This window comes from Thamnophis elegans, chromosome 1, assembly GCF_009769535.1.
Source record: "Thamnophis elegans isolate rThaEle1 chromosome 1, rThaEle1.pri, whole genome shotgun sequence".
Classification (NCBI taxonomy): Eukaryota; Metazoa; Chordata; class Lepidosauria; order Squamata; family Colubridae; genus Thamnophis; species Thamnophis elegans.
Window position 1 is genome coordinate 37,195,530 of NC_045541.1, and position 18,102 is coordinate 37,213,631.

Genomic DNA, 18,102 nt, shown 5'->3' on the forward strand with positions numbered 1-18,102 from the left:
AATAGTTTCCTTTCTTTTTCCACATAGAAAATATATAAACATTCTATGGAAGAAGCTAAGCAGAAAGGCTATGATCTCAGAAGTGATGCAATCCCTATTAAAGCTGCTAAAGCTTCTCGGGAGATTGCCAGTGATGTAAGTTTACAGTCGATGTTGTTGGCTTTTTTTCTCCTGCTGAAGAAATATTACAGAAGGCCCCTGTGAACAAAAAGGCACCTTTGGAACCAATTTTACCATATTTAATGATCTTTCAATCTGTACCTACATTCAAGGGTGAAATCCATTTACCTTTGCTACCAGTTCAGTAGCAATGTGATCGTGCTTCACATGTACCACCTCTGCGCATGTGCAGGACCTTCTGTGCATGTGCAGAGTGTCAAAATGATGTCTGGGTGGGTGGGCGGAGCCTGCTACTTAGCCCGCCTGCAAAGGTAAGCGAACAGCAAGGGGAGGAGAATCCGCTGTGCCATGCAATTTAGATATAAATCGTGCAACACAACTGATCATCAGAAAAAACGTTTCGCCTGAACCAGTGGCACTTTTTACCACCAGTTTGGGTGAAGAGCTGACATCTTTACTACTGGTTCAGGTGAACCGGTCCAAACTGGTAGCATTTCACCCCTGCCTATATTCACTTCATTTTATTAATGTATGATAAAGTTACAATTCAGTATTGACTATCTCGAGCTTACATTTCACTTTCTGTTTTCTCTGCAGTACAAATATAAATTAGGTTATGAACAGGACAAGGGTAAGCTTGTTGGCTTCCGCAGCCTCCAAGATGACCCCAAGCTTGTTCATTTCATGCAAGTGGCCAAGATGCAGTCAGATCGCGAGTACAAGAAAGCCTATGAAAGCAGCAAAACGAGATACAACACGCCTGCTGATACCATCAGCATTTTGGCTGCCAAAGAAGCACAAGGCAATATTACCAATATCAATTACAAAAGGCTCATCCATAAATATATCCTTCTGCCGGATGCCATAAATGTAGAACTGGCCAGAAACATGAATCGGATTCAAAGTGATGTAAGATCTTGCAATCTCTCTCTCTCTCTTTTTTTTTTACTATTTGTTGAAAGATCCTTTTTATATGTTTGTTTACCTTTGGGGGAAATGGGCAGTTCAAAAATGTGAAAAATTAATAAAAATGCTTTAGCAAACAATATTTTATAATAAATGGATTTAATATTTATAAATAAACAGATTATTTGCAATATTCAGCTAGAATTGTCATAGGTTAGAAATTTCTTGAGCTAATAAGGATCAGAATTATACTTCTTCCCCACATACTATATTCATATTACTAAATGAATAACTTGCTAAATTACCAAATACATTTTAGTATTAAAATGCATAATTACTGTATAGAGAAGATGTAAGCTATCATCAACACATTATAACAGTTTGGGTTCAACTCCACCCACTGAAAAATGTGTTCCATTTTTAATAGCAGTACTGTACCAATATTAAATGGAAAACAAAGTGAGACAAAGGACATTCTTGTTAAGTTCGGCAAGATGTCTTGCTAGATGAAGAGATCATTTCATCTGTAATATCCTTAGCAAAAAAGAACAGTGTACCATGTATTGATCCACAATTTGTGACTACATAATCCACACTATGTGATCCCATAAAAAAGGAGAAAATCTATAATTAGCCAACACTTTTTACAAACTTTCCCATTTGATTAATTGAGTATGTGCCATCAAGTCATTTTTGACCACTAGTAAACACAGATTTTCTCCATGACAATCTACTCCTAACCTGTTCTTTCAAGTTTTCCAATGTTGCAGCATTGCCGCTAGGCCCATCTACCATGTTGCTGGTCATCCTCTTCCTTCCTTTCCTTACACTTTCCCCAGCATTACAGCTTTCTCCAGAGCGGGGATGTCAAACTCAAGGCCCGCAGGCCAAATCCGCCTTGCGGGGTGCTTAGATCTGGCCCATGGGGCTGCCCTGGAAACAGCAAAGGACTGGCTTGCAGTGCCTCTGCCAGTGAAAATGGAACTTGGGGGGTGCACACAGTCCCCCAAGCCCCATTTTCACTAACAGAGGGCAGCAGGAAGCCATTGCGGCTGAAAAACAGAGTTCGTGAGTCTGTTTTTGCTGGGAGAGTGCTTGGGCCACCACAGATGCCCTCAACACGAATGACATCAAGCTGGCCATGCTCACCCTGGGCACAGCCTCCCTGGCCCCCCAAGGTCAAACCCAACCCTGTTTGACACTACTCTATAGATTCTTTACATAAATTAGTTAATAGTTAAAAATCCAGTGAGACTACTGCTGCAGATTTTAGGTGTTTTTTTTGAATGTTAGTAATCTAATAATATACTTTGTCAACTGTGTATAAAATGATATTGTGCAAGATGAATGATTGAATTCCAACTGCATTCTATATACCAGGGTCTATGGGTCCAAGGCAGTAGTTTTGCATCAAAATAGAACAAGTAAATTTAACAGTAGAACTGCACAATCAGCAGGTAGTCACCAGCCTATGGACCCTTCAAAATCATAGTTATATAACTCACAGAGTTATTCAAAATCATAGTTATATAACTTACAGAGAAGGGAGGGAAAGTTTTTAAAAAGGCATTATTGTATAGATTGGCAATGTTTGTTTATCTGTGTCAGAAGCATACCAGTTGAAATAAGGCATACTGTCTGACATAAAGTTTAAAATATAAAATGCAATATTAAAATATGTACATGTTAAACAGATCGTGCCCCAAAACTAGCAACATTAATTGTGCTGCCATAAGGTCCTCAAGTGTGTACTGATCAGGATAATCTGCGATGATATTGAGACAAATTATTCAGTACATGGCTTATACCACTCAGTGGAATAATTATCTGGACTAGATGTGTTTTCTGGTTTCATAGATATAATACAACTATAATTTCTTGGAAAGTTGAAGTTGCAGCTTAAATAAATGTACTTTTGGGAACATCTATACCATGTACAAATGTATTAAATGCTTTCTCAATGGCATGATACAATTGAGAAAAAAAAATTAAAATCTGCTAATTTATAGAGTTAAAATTATTACTGGAGTATTCTTAAAAAATCTTATGAGACACTGCTGTTCAGTACTTTAGAAAGAACATACTTGTTTTTTAATTAAATAATAAACCAAGCTTTTTTTTTACAATTTTGAAATGCTTATTAATTAAATAATAAAGCAAACAAAAGACAAGAGGATTATCTCTTACTCAAGAGTGACTGAAATTGTAATTCATTGAGTCCTCATTTAATCATAGATTGCTTCTTTTTGATATGCCCATAGGGAGGTGTTATATTATTATAGTTAAGAGCTGTGCAACTACAGATATGTTTTATTCTCTGCCTACAGCATGAATATAAGCAAGATTATAATGAGTGGTATAAAGGTCTTGGTTGGAGCCCTGCTGGGTCATTGGATATTGAGAAGTCCAAGAAAGCCACTGAGATTGCTAGTGACATCAAATATCGCCAGCACCCAAGTGTTTTCCCATTTAAGAAGCTGACTGATTCAATGGATATGGAACTTGCCAAGCACAATGCTGATGTTATGAATAAGGTGACTGTTTCCATTCTGAGTGCAAATGATGGCATATGCCACACCCCACCTTACTCCTCTGGTTGGCATTACTTAAGCAAAAGAGCCTCAGCAGATTGTAAATATATGTTATGAGTGGTAGAGATTTTGTAAAAACCACTGAACAATTCCTAGTAGATTTTTATTTTATAGGACATAATTATTTGTTAGCTGATTTCTCTGCTTACTGGCATCTTTAGTGCTACTGTTAGCAGTATGCAATATTTTGGAATTAATGTTGTCATTCTCACTTGTTACTTAAAGGGGTCTTGTGTGTCCCTAAAAGGGTTTATGCAGATGAAATTCGTAAGGTGTTGTATAGAAAAAAAGCTAACTTATGGCCAGAAGGTCATCCCAAGCACATTATTAAATATATGTCATCTAGGACATATACATATATTTCCTTTGCAGAGTATCTGCACACACTTTCAATTTTATATTAAAATCAAACTCAGCATATGCATATTAATACAGATGTCCACATGCCAACATTATTGCCTATGGATGCATTTATTGATCTTTATTGTTTTCTTCTCTAATAGCGTGCATACATAAATGCATGGGAGAAAGATAAGACAACGATTCATGTCATGCCAGATACACCAGACATTATGCTGGCTAAAGCAAATAGGTTTAATTACAGCCAGGTAAGAAAATATTAAAACTTGTGTTTAAGTAACTAGTCTTCATCATGTTGATAATATTCTCCTGAATGAAATGATTCCTTTCTTTGTTCATTTTTGGCATTGCTGTTTCTTGAAACTCTGAGACTATTCGTGGAAATTCAACTTTTGTTTCATTCAATTTTCTTTCAAGAAATAATAAGAATATCATGTCTATAAAGTCCTCTGATTCTGTACCAGCTGGGCCTAGTCCATTATGGAGCATGAAGAATATATAAAATGCTGAATGTATAACCTCACTATTATAAATCTAAACTGATCGACCTACAACTAGATAAATCTGAAATTTTCTAGAGCCAAATTTATACTTCCTAGCTGATTTTAACAGTTCTGAATATTTAACGCATTTGCCATATGTCATGCATTGATTCCTTCATGACATTGTCATAAACTACTCTTATTCCTCAGAAATCTCTTCAGTAATCTCTCTCCCTTTTAATTACTAGGAAGTTGATTTCAATTTGTGGCATTTGTTTGAAATGAAATTTGAAGGAAATCGAAAGATTTCTTGTGAGGCACACACATATGAAAGAGAAAAAAAACTAAGAATTATAATTATGCTCATGTTATTAAACATTAGCAAGGCTTTCACAACTACTGTGATAACAGAATGCTGGACTAGACAAATCTAAAGGAAGTCAAATTACTTTGTTCAAATTTGAAGTATGTTTCTCAAACAACAGACAATATTTGAGGAAAGCTAAGGTATTATTAGGCAGGTTTCTTAGGGATTCCAGTAACAAGATTCCATGAGGAAACCTGGAACATATATGGGATGTGTTTCAATTGTAGGAGTGGATTGTGAATGTTTAATTTATTCAAATTGCTTTCCTTCTTTTTAATCTATGCTACTTTTTCATGCTAGAAACTGTACAAACTTGGATGGGAAGAAATGTTGAAGAAGGGTTATGATCTCACTACTGAAGCCATATCAGTGAAAGCAGCTAAAGCATCGAGAGACATTGCTAGTGATGTAAGTTATCTTGTAAATTCTCTCTGTTATCATACCTTAGGCTATGACTCTTTTTGATGTCAGGGTTTATCAATTTCCACATACATATATGTAAGCTCAACAGTCCATATTATATACAGACATCTGCAAACTGGATAAAAATTAAATCAGGCATATTAGTCCTGCCCACTAAGTAAGAAACCTGTATTTCTCTCATGTGGGTCCTTGAACTGTATTTTCCATTATGTCGCAGAAACACAGACTTTATTAATGTGCCCCGGGGTCTTAACCAAACATATTTATATTTAATTTCAAGGCAGGGGTATATGAACCTTGTTTTCGGGGAGGAGGGAACTGTTTGCACTAAAAACAATTGAGCTATGTCCAGATCATTTTTTCACAATAGAATAGAATAGAATTCTTTATTGGCCAAATGTGATTGGACACATAAGGAATTTGTCTTTGGTGCATATGCTCTCAGTGTACATAAAAAGGCCTGAAAAGATACCTTTGTCAAGAATCATAAGATACAACACTTAATGATAGTCATAAGGTACAAATAAGCAATCAGGAAACAATCAATATCAATATAAATCATAAGGATACAAGCAACAAAGTTACAGTCATGTAAATCATACATAAATCTGTAGAAACTTACTATGCAACCATGGTGAAAATGTTAAGATACCCTTCTAAATCTGATACCCAACAAAGCTGGGTCTACAAATTATTCCTGAGGTTGACTTTTTCTCAACCTTTCTTTTTTTAAAATTTTAGTACAAGTACAAAGACGGCTATCGCAAGCAACTCGGCCATCATATTGGAGCTCGTAGTATAGAAGACGATCCCAAAATGTTGCATTCTATAAATGTGGCCAAGATGCAGAGTGAGAGGGAATACAAGAAAGTTTTTGAGAAATTGAAGACCAAGTATAGCACTCCTGTGGATATGCTGTCAGTCTTGGGGGCAAAGAATTGCCAGAAGTTGGTCAGTGATATCGATTACCGTAATTATTTGCACCAGTGGACATGCCTCCCAGACCAAAATGATGTCATCCATGCCAAGAAGACCTATGAACTACAGAGTGATGTAAGCCACATACTTCAACCACTTCGCTTGATAAAACTATATTGACTATGTAGGCTGGATGTCTTTCCCTGTCTATTATTTATCCAATTACCAATTAATGATCCTGCTTGCATTGTTTGCCTTCCTTACTGAGATTTGAAAATGCATGTTTTATTTTCTTATTACGCTTCTGTACTCTCTGTTTTTGTAATTTATAGTAATTGCAGACTACCCAACTTACATTTCCCTCTTCCTTTATTAACTTGGTAAGGTTTTTAATGTCCTGAACTTCTCCTTTCCTCTCATTAAACTAAAACTTGCAAAGGATTTTTTATAAAAAAAATCTAATATTGTCTTTCTCTTCTCAACCATTGCTCTCAGTGTTTAAATCTGGAAAAATATGAAAGAAAATTATACAGAGATGACATTTTGAAGAAAATATGTGGCAACTGTTAGTAAAATATGAGCCTAGTACAGGAAAGCAAGAACGTATAAAAACACACACACCAGGATATACTAAAGAGAATCAAAATTGGACTATGAGGGAGGAAAGAGGAAACAATGTCTGGTTTTCAATATTCTGTTATTATACCCTTATATTATAATGGAGAGTTCTTGTATTTCTTGTGAGGTTTGGCTTGATATGAAAATATGTTTCTAACCTTACATCCTACTTTGCATGTTTATTTATAACCCCCCAAGATATTAGAGTCCTAAATCAAAGAGGCATCATTGGACGAGAAAGAAATATGTACAAAATTCTAGAGCAGTAAGCAGTGATGGGTTGCACATTTTCTTAGCATTGGTTCGCTGCAAGTGTGCCTGCCCATTTCGCACACATGCATGAAGTGGGCACACATGTGCCTTCCATGCATCAAACCGGCCTTCTGCACAGGCACTTTGCTAGTGCGTGTGCCTTCCTCACATGCGCCCGGCCTCAAAAATGTGCCTAAATAGAACAGCATGCAACTGGAGTGGGTGGGTAGGGAGGACCCACCCGTGATTTCCACTACTGGTTTGGGTGGATCAGTACGAACCAGCTGAATACCACCTCTGGCAGTAAGTAAGAAACAAAACACCTTCAGAGATTTTGTAACATAGAATGATGGCTTCTTTTTTCCCCTGCCAGATTGCATATAAATCTGATCTCGAATGGCTTAAAGGCATTGGATGGAATGCATTAGGATCACTCGAGTCGGAAAAGAACAAGAAAGCTTCTGAGATTCTAAGTGAAAGAACTTATCGTCAGCATCCAGACACAATTAAATTCACAAGCATCCCTGATTCAATGGAAGTTGTTCTGGCAAAAGAAAACTCAAAACATAGAAGTGATGTGAGTGTTTCTCAATTTGTGGGGTTTTGCTGTTTGGGGAAACAGGCAACAGCATTAAAAATAACTTGAAATTGGGAGGGGGAGAAAAAGCAATAGATTCTGAAGCATAATGTAGTATTCCTTAACCTATATTTCTTCAAAAGTAAGTTACACTCAAACTCAAGATCATTTAGAAATTTGTTTTTAGGATTGTAGCTCTCTTTAATAAATTGCAGTTAAGATCCCCTGATCAATAGAACTTGCTTCCAAGTAAATAAGAATAAAATTTTATGATGGTAAATATATTTAAAAAATAAAATTTAGTGTAAGAAGAATGAAGTTGCTCAGTGGATTTAGGCAGAAAAATGTTTTTTTGTAAGTTTGATTTCAGTTTTTTTCTAAAAATTAATATAAATGAGCATCCTTGAGGATATAAAGAACTTTACTTAATTTAAAGATGAAACAAAAGAACCTCTCTTGCATAACTATTCCACTTTGTAGATAGGTTATGAAGAAAGAATCTTCTAGCAGCATTTTCATAACTATTTCTTCTGCATGCTCAGAACAACTCACAATGTTTTGCATTATTTGAGTACATATTTTACTGTGCTGTGAAAGATCATATTCACTGGTGGGTTCCGGATCCTGTTCCAACCAGTACGGTTGGAATGGGCCCGGCAGCGTCCACATGGACACGCACAGTGCGTGTGCAGCATGCACGTGTGTTTTTTAACACCTCCACAAGCCTCCACAATGCTCCAGCTGCTCAGCAGAACATCGCGTAGGTGCTGTACGCGCGGTGTGTGTTTGAAGCACAGAAGACTTAAAAGACCGGTAAGGAGCTCAGGCGAGCGGGTGGGCCCTCTGGAGCACCATACCGGAACGGTATCCGGTGCTTCAGGTAGGCTCCAGTACGCACGTACCAGGGCTTACCACCTTCAACCCACCACTGGTCAAATTGTATATAATTATTTTTATCATTGAAACATATTGATTCAGTCTTTGTTTTTCATTTCTAGAGACTTTATCGAGAAGCTTGGGACAAAGATAAGACTCAGATTCATATCATGCCTGACACTCCTGAGATTATGTTGTCCAGAATCAACTTAGTTAACTTGAGTAATGTAAGTTTGATACTGGTTTGATTACAGAATCAAACATTTCTAGAGGGTTGCTTTCCTAACTTTCATTGGCTCTCTTCTTAGAAACTCTACAAATTAGGATTGGAAGAATTGACAAGGAAAGGCTATGATCTTCCACTTGATGCCATATCAATCAAGGCAGCAAAAGCATCTAGAGAAATTGCCAGTGAAGTAAGGAACTCTGTTTATCGATTTTAAGGAAAAATGGCATGCAGTGTTTTGTTAAATTTTCCTCTTATTTGAAATCTGAGGAAGGGTAAACTGAGGCCCTAGCATACTTTTCAAAGGCCTCTGAAAGCAGTCCATTCACTGCTAAGGATTTAGAGTCTGGTTCTTGATGGAGAGGTAAATGAGTGTCTTGGATGTCATAACTGGTCTTTGATTTCCACAGGGGCTTTGTTTCAGTTTTCTCTCCCACTGGCATAATGGTCCCAATCTGTGGTTTATATGTATGAGCACCAGATGTGGGTTGCTCCCGGTTTGGTTGAACTGGTAGTGGTAGTGGTGCGCAGAAGCATTATGCGTGTGTGTGCGCACGAGCATGAGCGAACTGGTAGTAAACCAGTTAGCAACCCACTTCTGATGACCCTCACATACAGCCCCCCCACTTTTTAATATAATCTAATTTATCAATTAAATTGAAATTTTTCAATAGAGAGTTAGAATAACAGAGTTGGAAGGGATCTTAGAGGTCTTCTAGTCCAACCCCCTGCTTAGGCAGGAAACCCTACACCACTTCTGATAACTTTAGATAACCACACATGGTTATCCAACATTTTCCTAAAAACTTCTAGTGTTGGAGCATTCACAACTTCTGGAGGCAAGTTGCTCCACTGATTAATTGTTCTAACTGTCAGGAAATTTCTCATCAGTTCTAAGTTGCTTCTCGCATTGATTAGTTTCCACCCATTGCTTCTTGCTCTACCCTGAGGTGCTTTGGATAACAGTTTGACTCCCTCTTCTTTGTGGCGGCCCCTGAGATTTCGGATATATGCCGATATAAACTATGATCATTATCTTCCATTTACATAAAATAATTTAAGATAGCATTTTAATTAAAGGTATTAAATTTAAATTTAAAGGTATTAAATTTCCTTCTGGACCAACCATTTTCAGTTCTGAATGCTCATTTGATTAGTGAAAATAAAAAGGTGATTTTTAACCCTTTTGAAAATCATAAGGAGGGAATTCTAAATCCCTCTCTTATAACTTAATACTGCCTCAAATCATTCTTCACTTAAAAGACAAATATTTGTGATAGGCAACTATCTAACTTGAATAACAAATAAGTGAACAAACAAATGAATAAATACTAATCTCACATTTCTTTCATTGCTAAGAAAAAATATTAACCAGCTTTATTAGTTAGATTAATTTAATCTAACTAAATCCACTTTAGTTTTCTTATATGTAAATGAAAACTCTGAGAGAGATGGGCAGTTAAGAAATATGAAGTATAAATAAAAATGTACTGTGGACTAAAAGGAAATCTCATTTTGATAAATATATAAAACTAGAATTTCTCATAACTCTTCTAATATGTTGCCGATGTTACTGGAGTTAAAAGGAACATCCTAAATTTGAGATTATCTCCCCTCAAGGATGATTAAACATACTCCATACATATCCTCCTGTAGGTACAGAAACCATCCGGGTGATTTTGGGTCAGTTTCATCCCTAAACTGGAAAGTTCAAAAATATCTATTTATTAATCTGTATTGGGTTAGTGTGGTGGATTATCATCCATAACCTTCATTGAAGTAGCCTGCATCCTGCAGTGGATTGATTTAGGCTGATAATATCTATCTCTACCTTCATCTTTTTCTCAACAAACCAAAATACTTGTGTGTTCATGTCAACTTTAAGGTTCTTAATCACAGATGAAATCAATCCTGGAGACTGTTCAGCAGTGTTGTATATAGCCATATGTACACCCAAGTCACTCTCTTATTTTTGGCCAGATTTTTCTGTTTTCCAAGAATGAGAATTGCTCACTCACCAGATAATGAACAATCCAATTAACAGATCATCAGTTGGGTGGGAGGAATAACTTGTTTTCCTTTTGAATTAATGTAGGTTTAAATAGTTAATTAGATTATTATTAATAATCAATAGGGATAATAATAATACCTTTAATAAACCCTTCTTTAAAACTGAATACCGTGCCCTTTATCATCATTGCAATAAAAAGAAAAAGTGCTTACTGCTACTGATGTCTTAGACTTCTCTTCATTTTCTATTCCTTCCCTATCCCCAGCATGCTCCCTTCCCTTATACCAAGAAGGATAGGAAGTAATGGAGAATTAATGGGAAAGAAAAAAATATTATACTGGAAAACACAATATCAATTTTGAACTGAACCTGACAGAACCATCTTTCTGTTCCTCAGTTGCCACACAGAGGGGGAAGGAGGCTGGGATGCATTACTAGACACAACAAAGAGCTTTCTCATGAGAACCAAGGTCATCTCTACCATCAACCGATAAGGTTGGGGAAGGAGTGCCTGAAGAGCCCACCAATTAATCCAATTGGCCAATGTGACCAGTGACACTTGAGGATGGGGTTATTTCCTAGTTTAATTATACTGTAACTGCAGGAAAGATTTAGATTTTGTTTTCCTTTGAAGCTGTGCCCATATGATGTACTCATTAAAAGAAGACCTTTGAGAAGGAGCTAAGTCTCAGAGTTCTGATTTGCTTGGGTTCATTAGTTGGAGCCTTCACATACATATCTTTCAGTTGAGAGACATCTCTGGATGTACCCCAGTCATGTTGGAACTCAGCACTTGATATATAGTGACAAAACTGACTGGAAAAAAAAAATCAGTTTAGCACTTTTAGTTATATGGGGAACTAGATGAAAGTTTCTCCCTCTCTTTCTCTCTCTTTCTCTCTCTGTATAGTACAAATACAAAGAGGCATACCGTAAGCAGCTTGGTCACCACATTGGAGCTCGTAGTATAGAAGATGATCCTAAAATGTTGCATTCTATAAATGTAGCCAAGATGCAGAGTGAGAGGGAATACAAGAAAGTTTTTGAGAAGCTGAAGACCAAATACAGCAGTCCTGTAGATATGCTGTCAGTCTTGGGAGCAAAGAATTGCCAGAAACTGGTCAGCGATATCGATTACCGTAATTATTTGCACCAGTGGACATGCCTCCCAGATCAAAATGATGTCATCCATGCCAGGAAAACGTATGATCTTCAAAGTGATGTAAGTGGCATTTTAGCAACTTTGCAAACGTAAAGCCATGCTTAATAGAAGCTAACCACCTTCTTCTGCTCAATGTTAGCTGTGCTCTAAGAAAAAACATTATGAATCACTCAGTTTGTTTGAATGAGTTTCACTGTTACATTGTTTCTCAAGATTTAGAGATGTTTTAAGAAGCAGTAACATTCATAAAATGTTGAATAATAAAACAGAAAAACTAATAACTTTTCCTTCCTTCAGATTAATTATAAATCAGACCTTGAGTGGCTCAGAGGTGTTGGCTGGTCTCCTAGTGGTTCTCTGGAAGCCGAGAAGAATAAGAGAGCTTCTGAGATCTTGAGTGACCATAGATATAGGCAGCACCCTGACACTTTTGCTTTTACCAGCCCTATTGATTCCTTACCTATGGCTTTGGCAAAACATAACTCTGAAATTATGAATCAGGTAAGTTTTGTCTATGATCCTTTCTTAATACATACACACACAGAGACACCCTACACTTTGATAGAATAATATTTTCTGTAATAAGACTGCAAAGTAAGTTATAAACTTGTTCTACTGAAGTTTTAAAGATGCATATCAGTATATAATACACCTTAAAGATGCATCATTGACTTCCATTTGCTCTTTAGAATTGAAGAGAAAGTTCAGAAGACACAGCAAAGCATTCCTCATCTTAGGCCAAAATATGTTCTCTAGAACAGTATAAGAGCTTAGTAGAACTCATCAGAAATGGCCTTGGAAACCTATCAAAGACATTATTGATTAATTCTTGATGAAGAAATTCCTTGCTAAAGAGATTAGGTTTTTATTTATGCAACAAGATTGTCACAAATATTGAATCTATTTATATTCATCTTATTTCCAACTCTGGATTTAAAAATGAATAAGTTAAAAATTAAGTAATACTTTCTCATCAATTTTTGGATCTAACACAATCGTATATTCTTGACTGCTTTCTGTATTCTGTAATTATAATGATGGTATTAACAATATAAAATGGGTTTCATAATTTCCATCCACAACACATAATTAGAATATATTTCAGTTTTAATAGCCATTATATTGATTATTTTATTGTGCTTTTTTTAAGCGTACATATGTTGATGCTTGGAATAAAGATAAAACCAGTATTCATATTATGCCTGATACACCTGAAATTCTACTGTCACAACAGAACAAAATCAACTACAGTGATGTAAGTGGATTTATGTTTGTCAAACCTATGAGAAGGGATGGGGAAAAATGCCCTCAAAAACACTAAAGCAATACTTGTCATCCATTTAGAAACTGTACAAACTGTCATTGGAAGAGTCCAAGAAGAAAGGGTGTGATCTTCGGATAGATGCAATTCCTATCAAGGCTGCTAAAGCATCCAGAGATATTGCAAGTGAGGTATGTAATTACATGATATGATACAAACCACAGATTTTTATCTGATTGCAATGTTACTTATAATTTTAGACTTTTCCTTTACAGCAAGAATTGGATTCTTTTGAGGCTTGGTTGATTATGCTAATTTTTTGCGACTGCTATAAGTGTTCAGGATATATTTAAATGGACTATCATAAATAGTTTTCCTTGGAAGTATTGATAGTGTAGAAATTTAATTTTTCAGCCAAAATAACTACAAAGATAAATGGAGCATATCTTCACTGCCCTGATTCAATTACTCCATGGTTTTTCATTCTCTCTCTGTGGATATATATTAGAGACTAGTAATAGCAACCTAGGAAATGAAATGAAGGTATAAAACATTGGAATTAATTATATTTTCTCCTTGTAAATTTATCAAAGATTGAAATAGTAAACATGAATCCAAATCCACATATAAAAATATAAGTGGTTTGTATGACATTGTAGATATTACAATACTTGATTTAAACTCTTCTAGATCTTAGGGGACCCAAGGTAAGTAAACATTATGTTTTAAACTTCTTGTTATTGTTATCAACAGTACAAGTACAAAGAAGGTTATCGCAAGCAACTCGGCCATCATATTGGAGCTCGTAGTATAGAAGACGATCCCAAAATGTTGCATTCTATAAATGTGGCCAAGATGCAGAGTGAGAGGGAATACAAGAAAGTTTTTGAGAAGCTGAAGACCAAATACAGCAGTCCTGTAGATATGCTGTCAGTCTTGGGAGCAAAGAATTGCCAGAAGCTAGTCAGCGATATTGACTACCGTAATTATTTACACCAATGGACATGCCTCCCAGACCAAAATGATGTCATCCATGCCAGGAAGGCCTATGAACTGCAGAGTGACGTAAGTTGTGATGGCTTTTAACTTCACTGGAACTGATTTGTGAGAACAAATTTCTTGAGTTTTGGAAAAGTCACCAAGAATTGGTTCATTAAAATATGGTTACGTTGGAAAATATTTCTAAAAATACATGAAGAAGCACTCAGTAATATTTGTACTTCCAAAATTCAGTCCCTTTACTGACTTTTGATATTACTTAAATTGAAGTCAGAAAATTAATAGAACCTTAACATTAAGGGTGTGCAGTATCCAAGTGGTTAAGATGCTGGGCTTATTGACTGGAAAGTTGGAAGTTCCAGGCTAAATACTGCATGAGGGAGTGAGCTTCTATTACTTGCCCCATCTTACCAACCTAGCAGTTTGAAAGCATGTAAATGCAAGCAGACTAATAGGCACCACTTTGGTGGGAAAGTAACAGGGTTCCATGTTCCTTCAGTGTATATTCATGCCAGTCATATGACAATGGAGGCATCTTCAGACAATGCTGGCTCTTTGGCTATAAATTGGAGATGAGCATCTTCCCCTAAATTTGGAAATGGCTGGCAGGGAAAACATTTACCTTTTTTTTTAACCTTCCATATGGAAATATGGAAGAGTCTAACTAGGGCCCCCAACATGACACCTGGCATATGCTGCAAGGTTCCCTGATTCTTTTAACATTTGTACTAAAAACACATTATTTAAATTTAAAAATAATGAGACGCTAGTGGAGAGAAACATGCTTTCCAAAAATGCTTCAGAGTATCTGATCAATTTGCAATTTAAGAGATGGAATTTTTCTTTCGTGGCTATTTTTCTTTTGCTTTGATGTCAAAAGACATTCACAGTAGTAACTGTGTGTGATTACAACGTTGTCTCAATGTTTCAAATCTGAACATCAGCCTAACACAGTTGGGGATCAAAAGTCTAACATAAGGTTAGTGTTATAAATACATAAATGAAGTATTATTATTAAAGACATTTGTCATTACAAGGATGTGAGGAGGTGATGGGATGTATTTTAAAGGAAGTATAAACATAACTGTTGTGTTAACATACCCAGTAGTGAGTTTCAATTTATAAGCTAACTTAAAAGAGAAGAAATAAAATTCAATTATTAACGCACTTAATTGGGGACCATAAAAATTATAAGGCCAATGAACTTGGTGTAGCGCATAGGATCAAAGACAAAACTTTGGGCTGTTAAACCTTCAGTTTTGTCTAAGTGCCCTTTTTAATGTTCTGCTTCACAGAATTACTACAAGACTGATCTTCAATGGTTGAAAGGCATTGGGTGGGTCCCTATTGGTTCCTTGGAGAATGAAAAAGTCAAGAAAGCTGGAGAGATCCTAAGTGAAAAGTTGTATCGTCAGCCTCCAGACAAATTCAAGTTTACGAGTGTGACAGATTCTCTAGAAATACTTTTGGCCAAGCATAATGCAGAAAATATGAATAAGGTGAGCACCGATGGCTTGATTTAAATATGTAACTATTAAAATGACATTTGTGCAAGAAGCTTAAGCGATTGAATGTAATAATTAATATGGCAGTTTTAAACTTTGTACCGGCCTTTTGTTTAATATAAATATTATTTGTAATACTTTAATTGTATATAATTAAATAATATGCATATTATTCATATGCATTTATCATTCTACTATGAATATTATTCACATGTATTTGTCATTCTTTTTTCTATAAAGAATATTTTCGAACATAAAGGGACTACTGCATCCTTTCGATCCTAGAATTTTTTTATTTGATACTAGAATTAAAAGAATAGTTTATTTAAGTCCTTATTACTAAAAACCTGCAATGCTTCTATTTAAGCAATACTGCAAATACATCAAACTAGTCTTAGAAGTATCATATTTCAAGACATATGAAATCCGACAGGCACAGCATTTGTTAAATACAAGACTTTTATGCTGTTAATGGCTAAATGTCTTTATAAAATCAATAATGTACTGCCTCATTTTTCTTTGGTAGACTTTAGAACTAAGAAATGCTTTCTGATGTAATCTGCACTAATTATCAACACCGAACTGTGAAATGGGATGAAGGATGTGTGAAAGATGACAGCCGCAACTGTGGGACGGCAAACTTGCCTTTTTTGTATGCATTAGAACTTAGAATTTAGAACAACAGAGTTGGAAGGGACTTTGTAGGTCATCCAACCTGATCTCTTACTCAAGCAGGAGACTCTATACCAGAGGTCCCCAAACCTGGCAACTTTAAAACTTGTGCACTTCAACTCCCATTCTGGCTGGAGAATTCTGGGACTTGAAGTCCACAAGTCTTAAAGTTGCTAAGTTTGGGGAACCTCTGTTCTATACCATTTCTGATGTGGCTGTCCAGTCTCATCTTGAAAGTCTTCAGTGATGAAGCACCCCAGCAGTGGGATTCACTTACCTTCCCTATTGGTTCGCAAATGTGAGCACTGCTACCGGTTCGTCCGAACTGGAGAGAACCAGCTGAATACCACCTCTGAAGCACCCATAACTTCTGAAGGCAAGCTGAAGTTGCCTTCAGAAGTTCAGACATTGCATTGCTCATGCAGGGTACACAGAAAGAGGCAGGATTTTGATTGCACATTGGGGCTGTCATCTTGACTTTTTTTTTTTGACATCCTCTGAGAAGCCCTGCTTGGTGATGATATTTCTACTTGAGCTTTCAGAGCAAAACAATGGGATTAGAGAAGAACCCAAGTTGATTTCATTCCAATGCCTGTTTTATTTTCTTCCTTGTCCTCTTTTCACAGCGATTGTACACTGAAGCTTGGGATAAAGACAAGACAGAAATTCACATAATGCCTGATACCCCTGAAATCACTTTAGCAAGACAGAACAAGATCAACTACAGTGAGGTGAGGTCATTGGATTGAAGTCCAGCCCCGGGACCAATTGCAGCCTGTTTTCCCATTTCGAGCAGCCCGCGGCCTCTTTTCCCTGCCAGAGTTATTTGCTTAGTCTTTCATAAAATAGTTCATTTGCATTTAATGTTAATGGTTCAAAGAATGGTCAGCCCCACACATTTTCACCTTACCAAATCAGGCCCTCTTTGCAAAAAGTTTGGACACCCCTGCTCTACATGAAGATGGTTCTCTGGGAGAAGATAACTGATCTCTGAGGAAGAGTGGATCATTAGTTGCAAGTAGGGTACAGGACTGAGGGCAGAGGGAGAAAGGCTAGTAAGAAAGGACAGATGTGGTGGGGGAAGAGAGAAAGGTCCGTGGGAATCCATGTCATAGTTCCAATATTTGTTCTCACTAGTAGTCTAAAAGAGCATACACAGTGTATGGTCTACTAAAGCTATGGGCATGAACCTCAGTCCCAAAAATTACTGTTAAGTTGTAATGTCTAATGCACAGGCAAGGAGAGTGATGACATACTTTGGTGTTTTATATCTGAACTAAACATTCCTGGTTTCCTTTCTTACTAAAATAATTTTGAAGAAGTTATTTAGTAAAAATTGCTAGATTTTTACATTGATTGTTAGACTCAGTCTGTCTCCCTCTATTATGGAATTATTTATCGATAGGTAAGAACTATAAATATTAACATTTTCTTTTTCTCTTTTTATAAAGAGTTTATATAAACTTTCCTTGGAAGAGGCAAAGAAGAAGGGGTACGACTTGCGAATCGATGCAATTTCAATTCAGGCTGCCAAGGCATCCAGAATTATTGCTAGTGATGTAAGTCTTTATTTTTGTGGGAGAAAAATGAGTTCTTCAGTAGTTTTTGTTTTAAAAAATGTGAATTTCCTACCCTGAGGAATTTAAAATAAACCTGCAGTTCAAAACTTAAAATCAGAGAGTATTGCAATTAAGAAAACATTCTGTCTCTGATAGGAACTCTTAAAAAGCAGCCTGGCTTAAAAAGCAGCCTGGCTAAGCTCAGCCACCTCAGTTT

The 18,102-nt window shown here is 36.3% G+C and overlaps 1 protein-coding gene across 1 annotated transcript in view; it reads left to right on the plus strand.

Moving 5' to 3' along the window:
• NEB (nebulin) overlaps positions 1–18,102 on the plus strand; it is a 227,111-nt gene that overhangs the window by 73,082 nt on the left and 135,927 nt on the right. Inside the window, 17 exon segments of the mRNA XM_032222196.1 lie at positions 28–135; positions 718–1,029; positions 3,354–3,560; positions 4,121–4,225; positions 5,127–5,234; positions 5,991–6,302; positions 7,411–7,614; positions 8,613–8,717; positions 8,799–8,906; positions 11,638–11,949; positions 12,187–12,390; positions 13,040–13,144; positions 13,234–13,341; positions 13,904–14,215; positions 15,445–15,648; positions 16,953–17,057; positions 17,778–17,885. Of these exon segments, the coding sequence (XP_032078087.1) occupies positions 28–135; positions 718–1,029; positions 3,354–3,560; positions 4,121–4,225; positions 5,127–5,234; positions 5,991–6,302; positions 7,411–7,614; positions 8,613–8,717; positions 8,799–8,906; positions 11,638–11,949; positions 12,187–12,390; positions 13,040–13,144; positions 13,234–13,341; positions 13,904–14,215; positions 15,445–15,648; positions 16,953–17,057; positions 17,778–17,885 (3,027 nt within the window).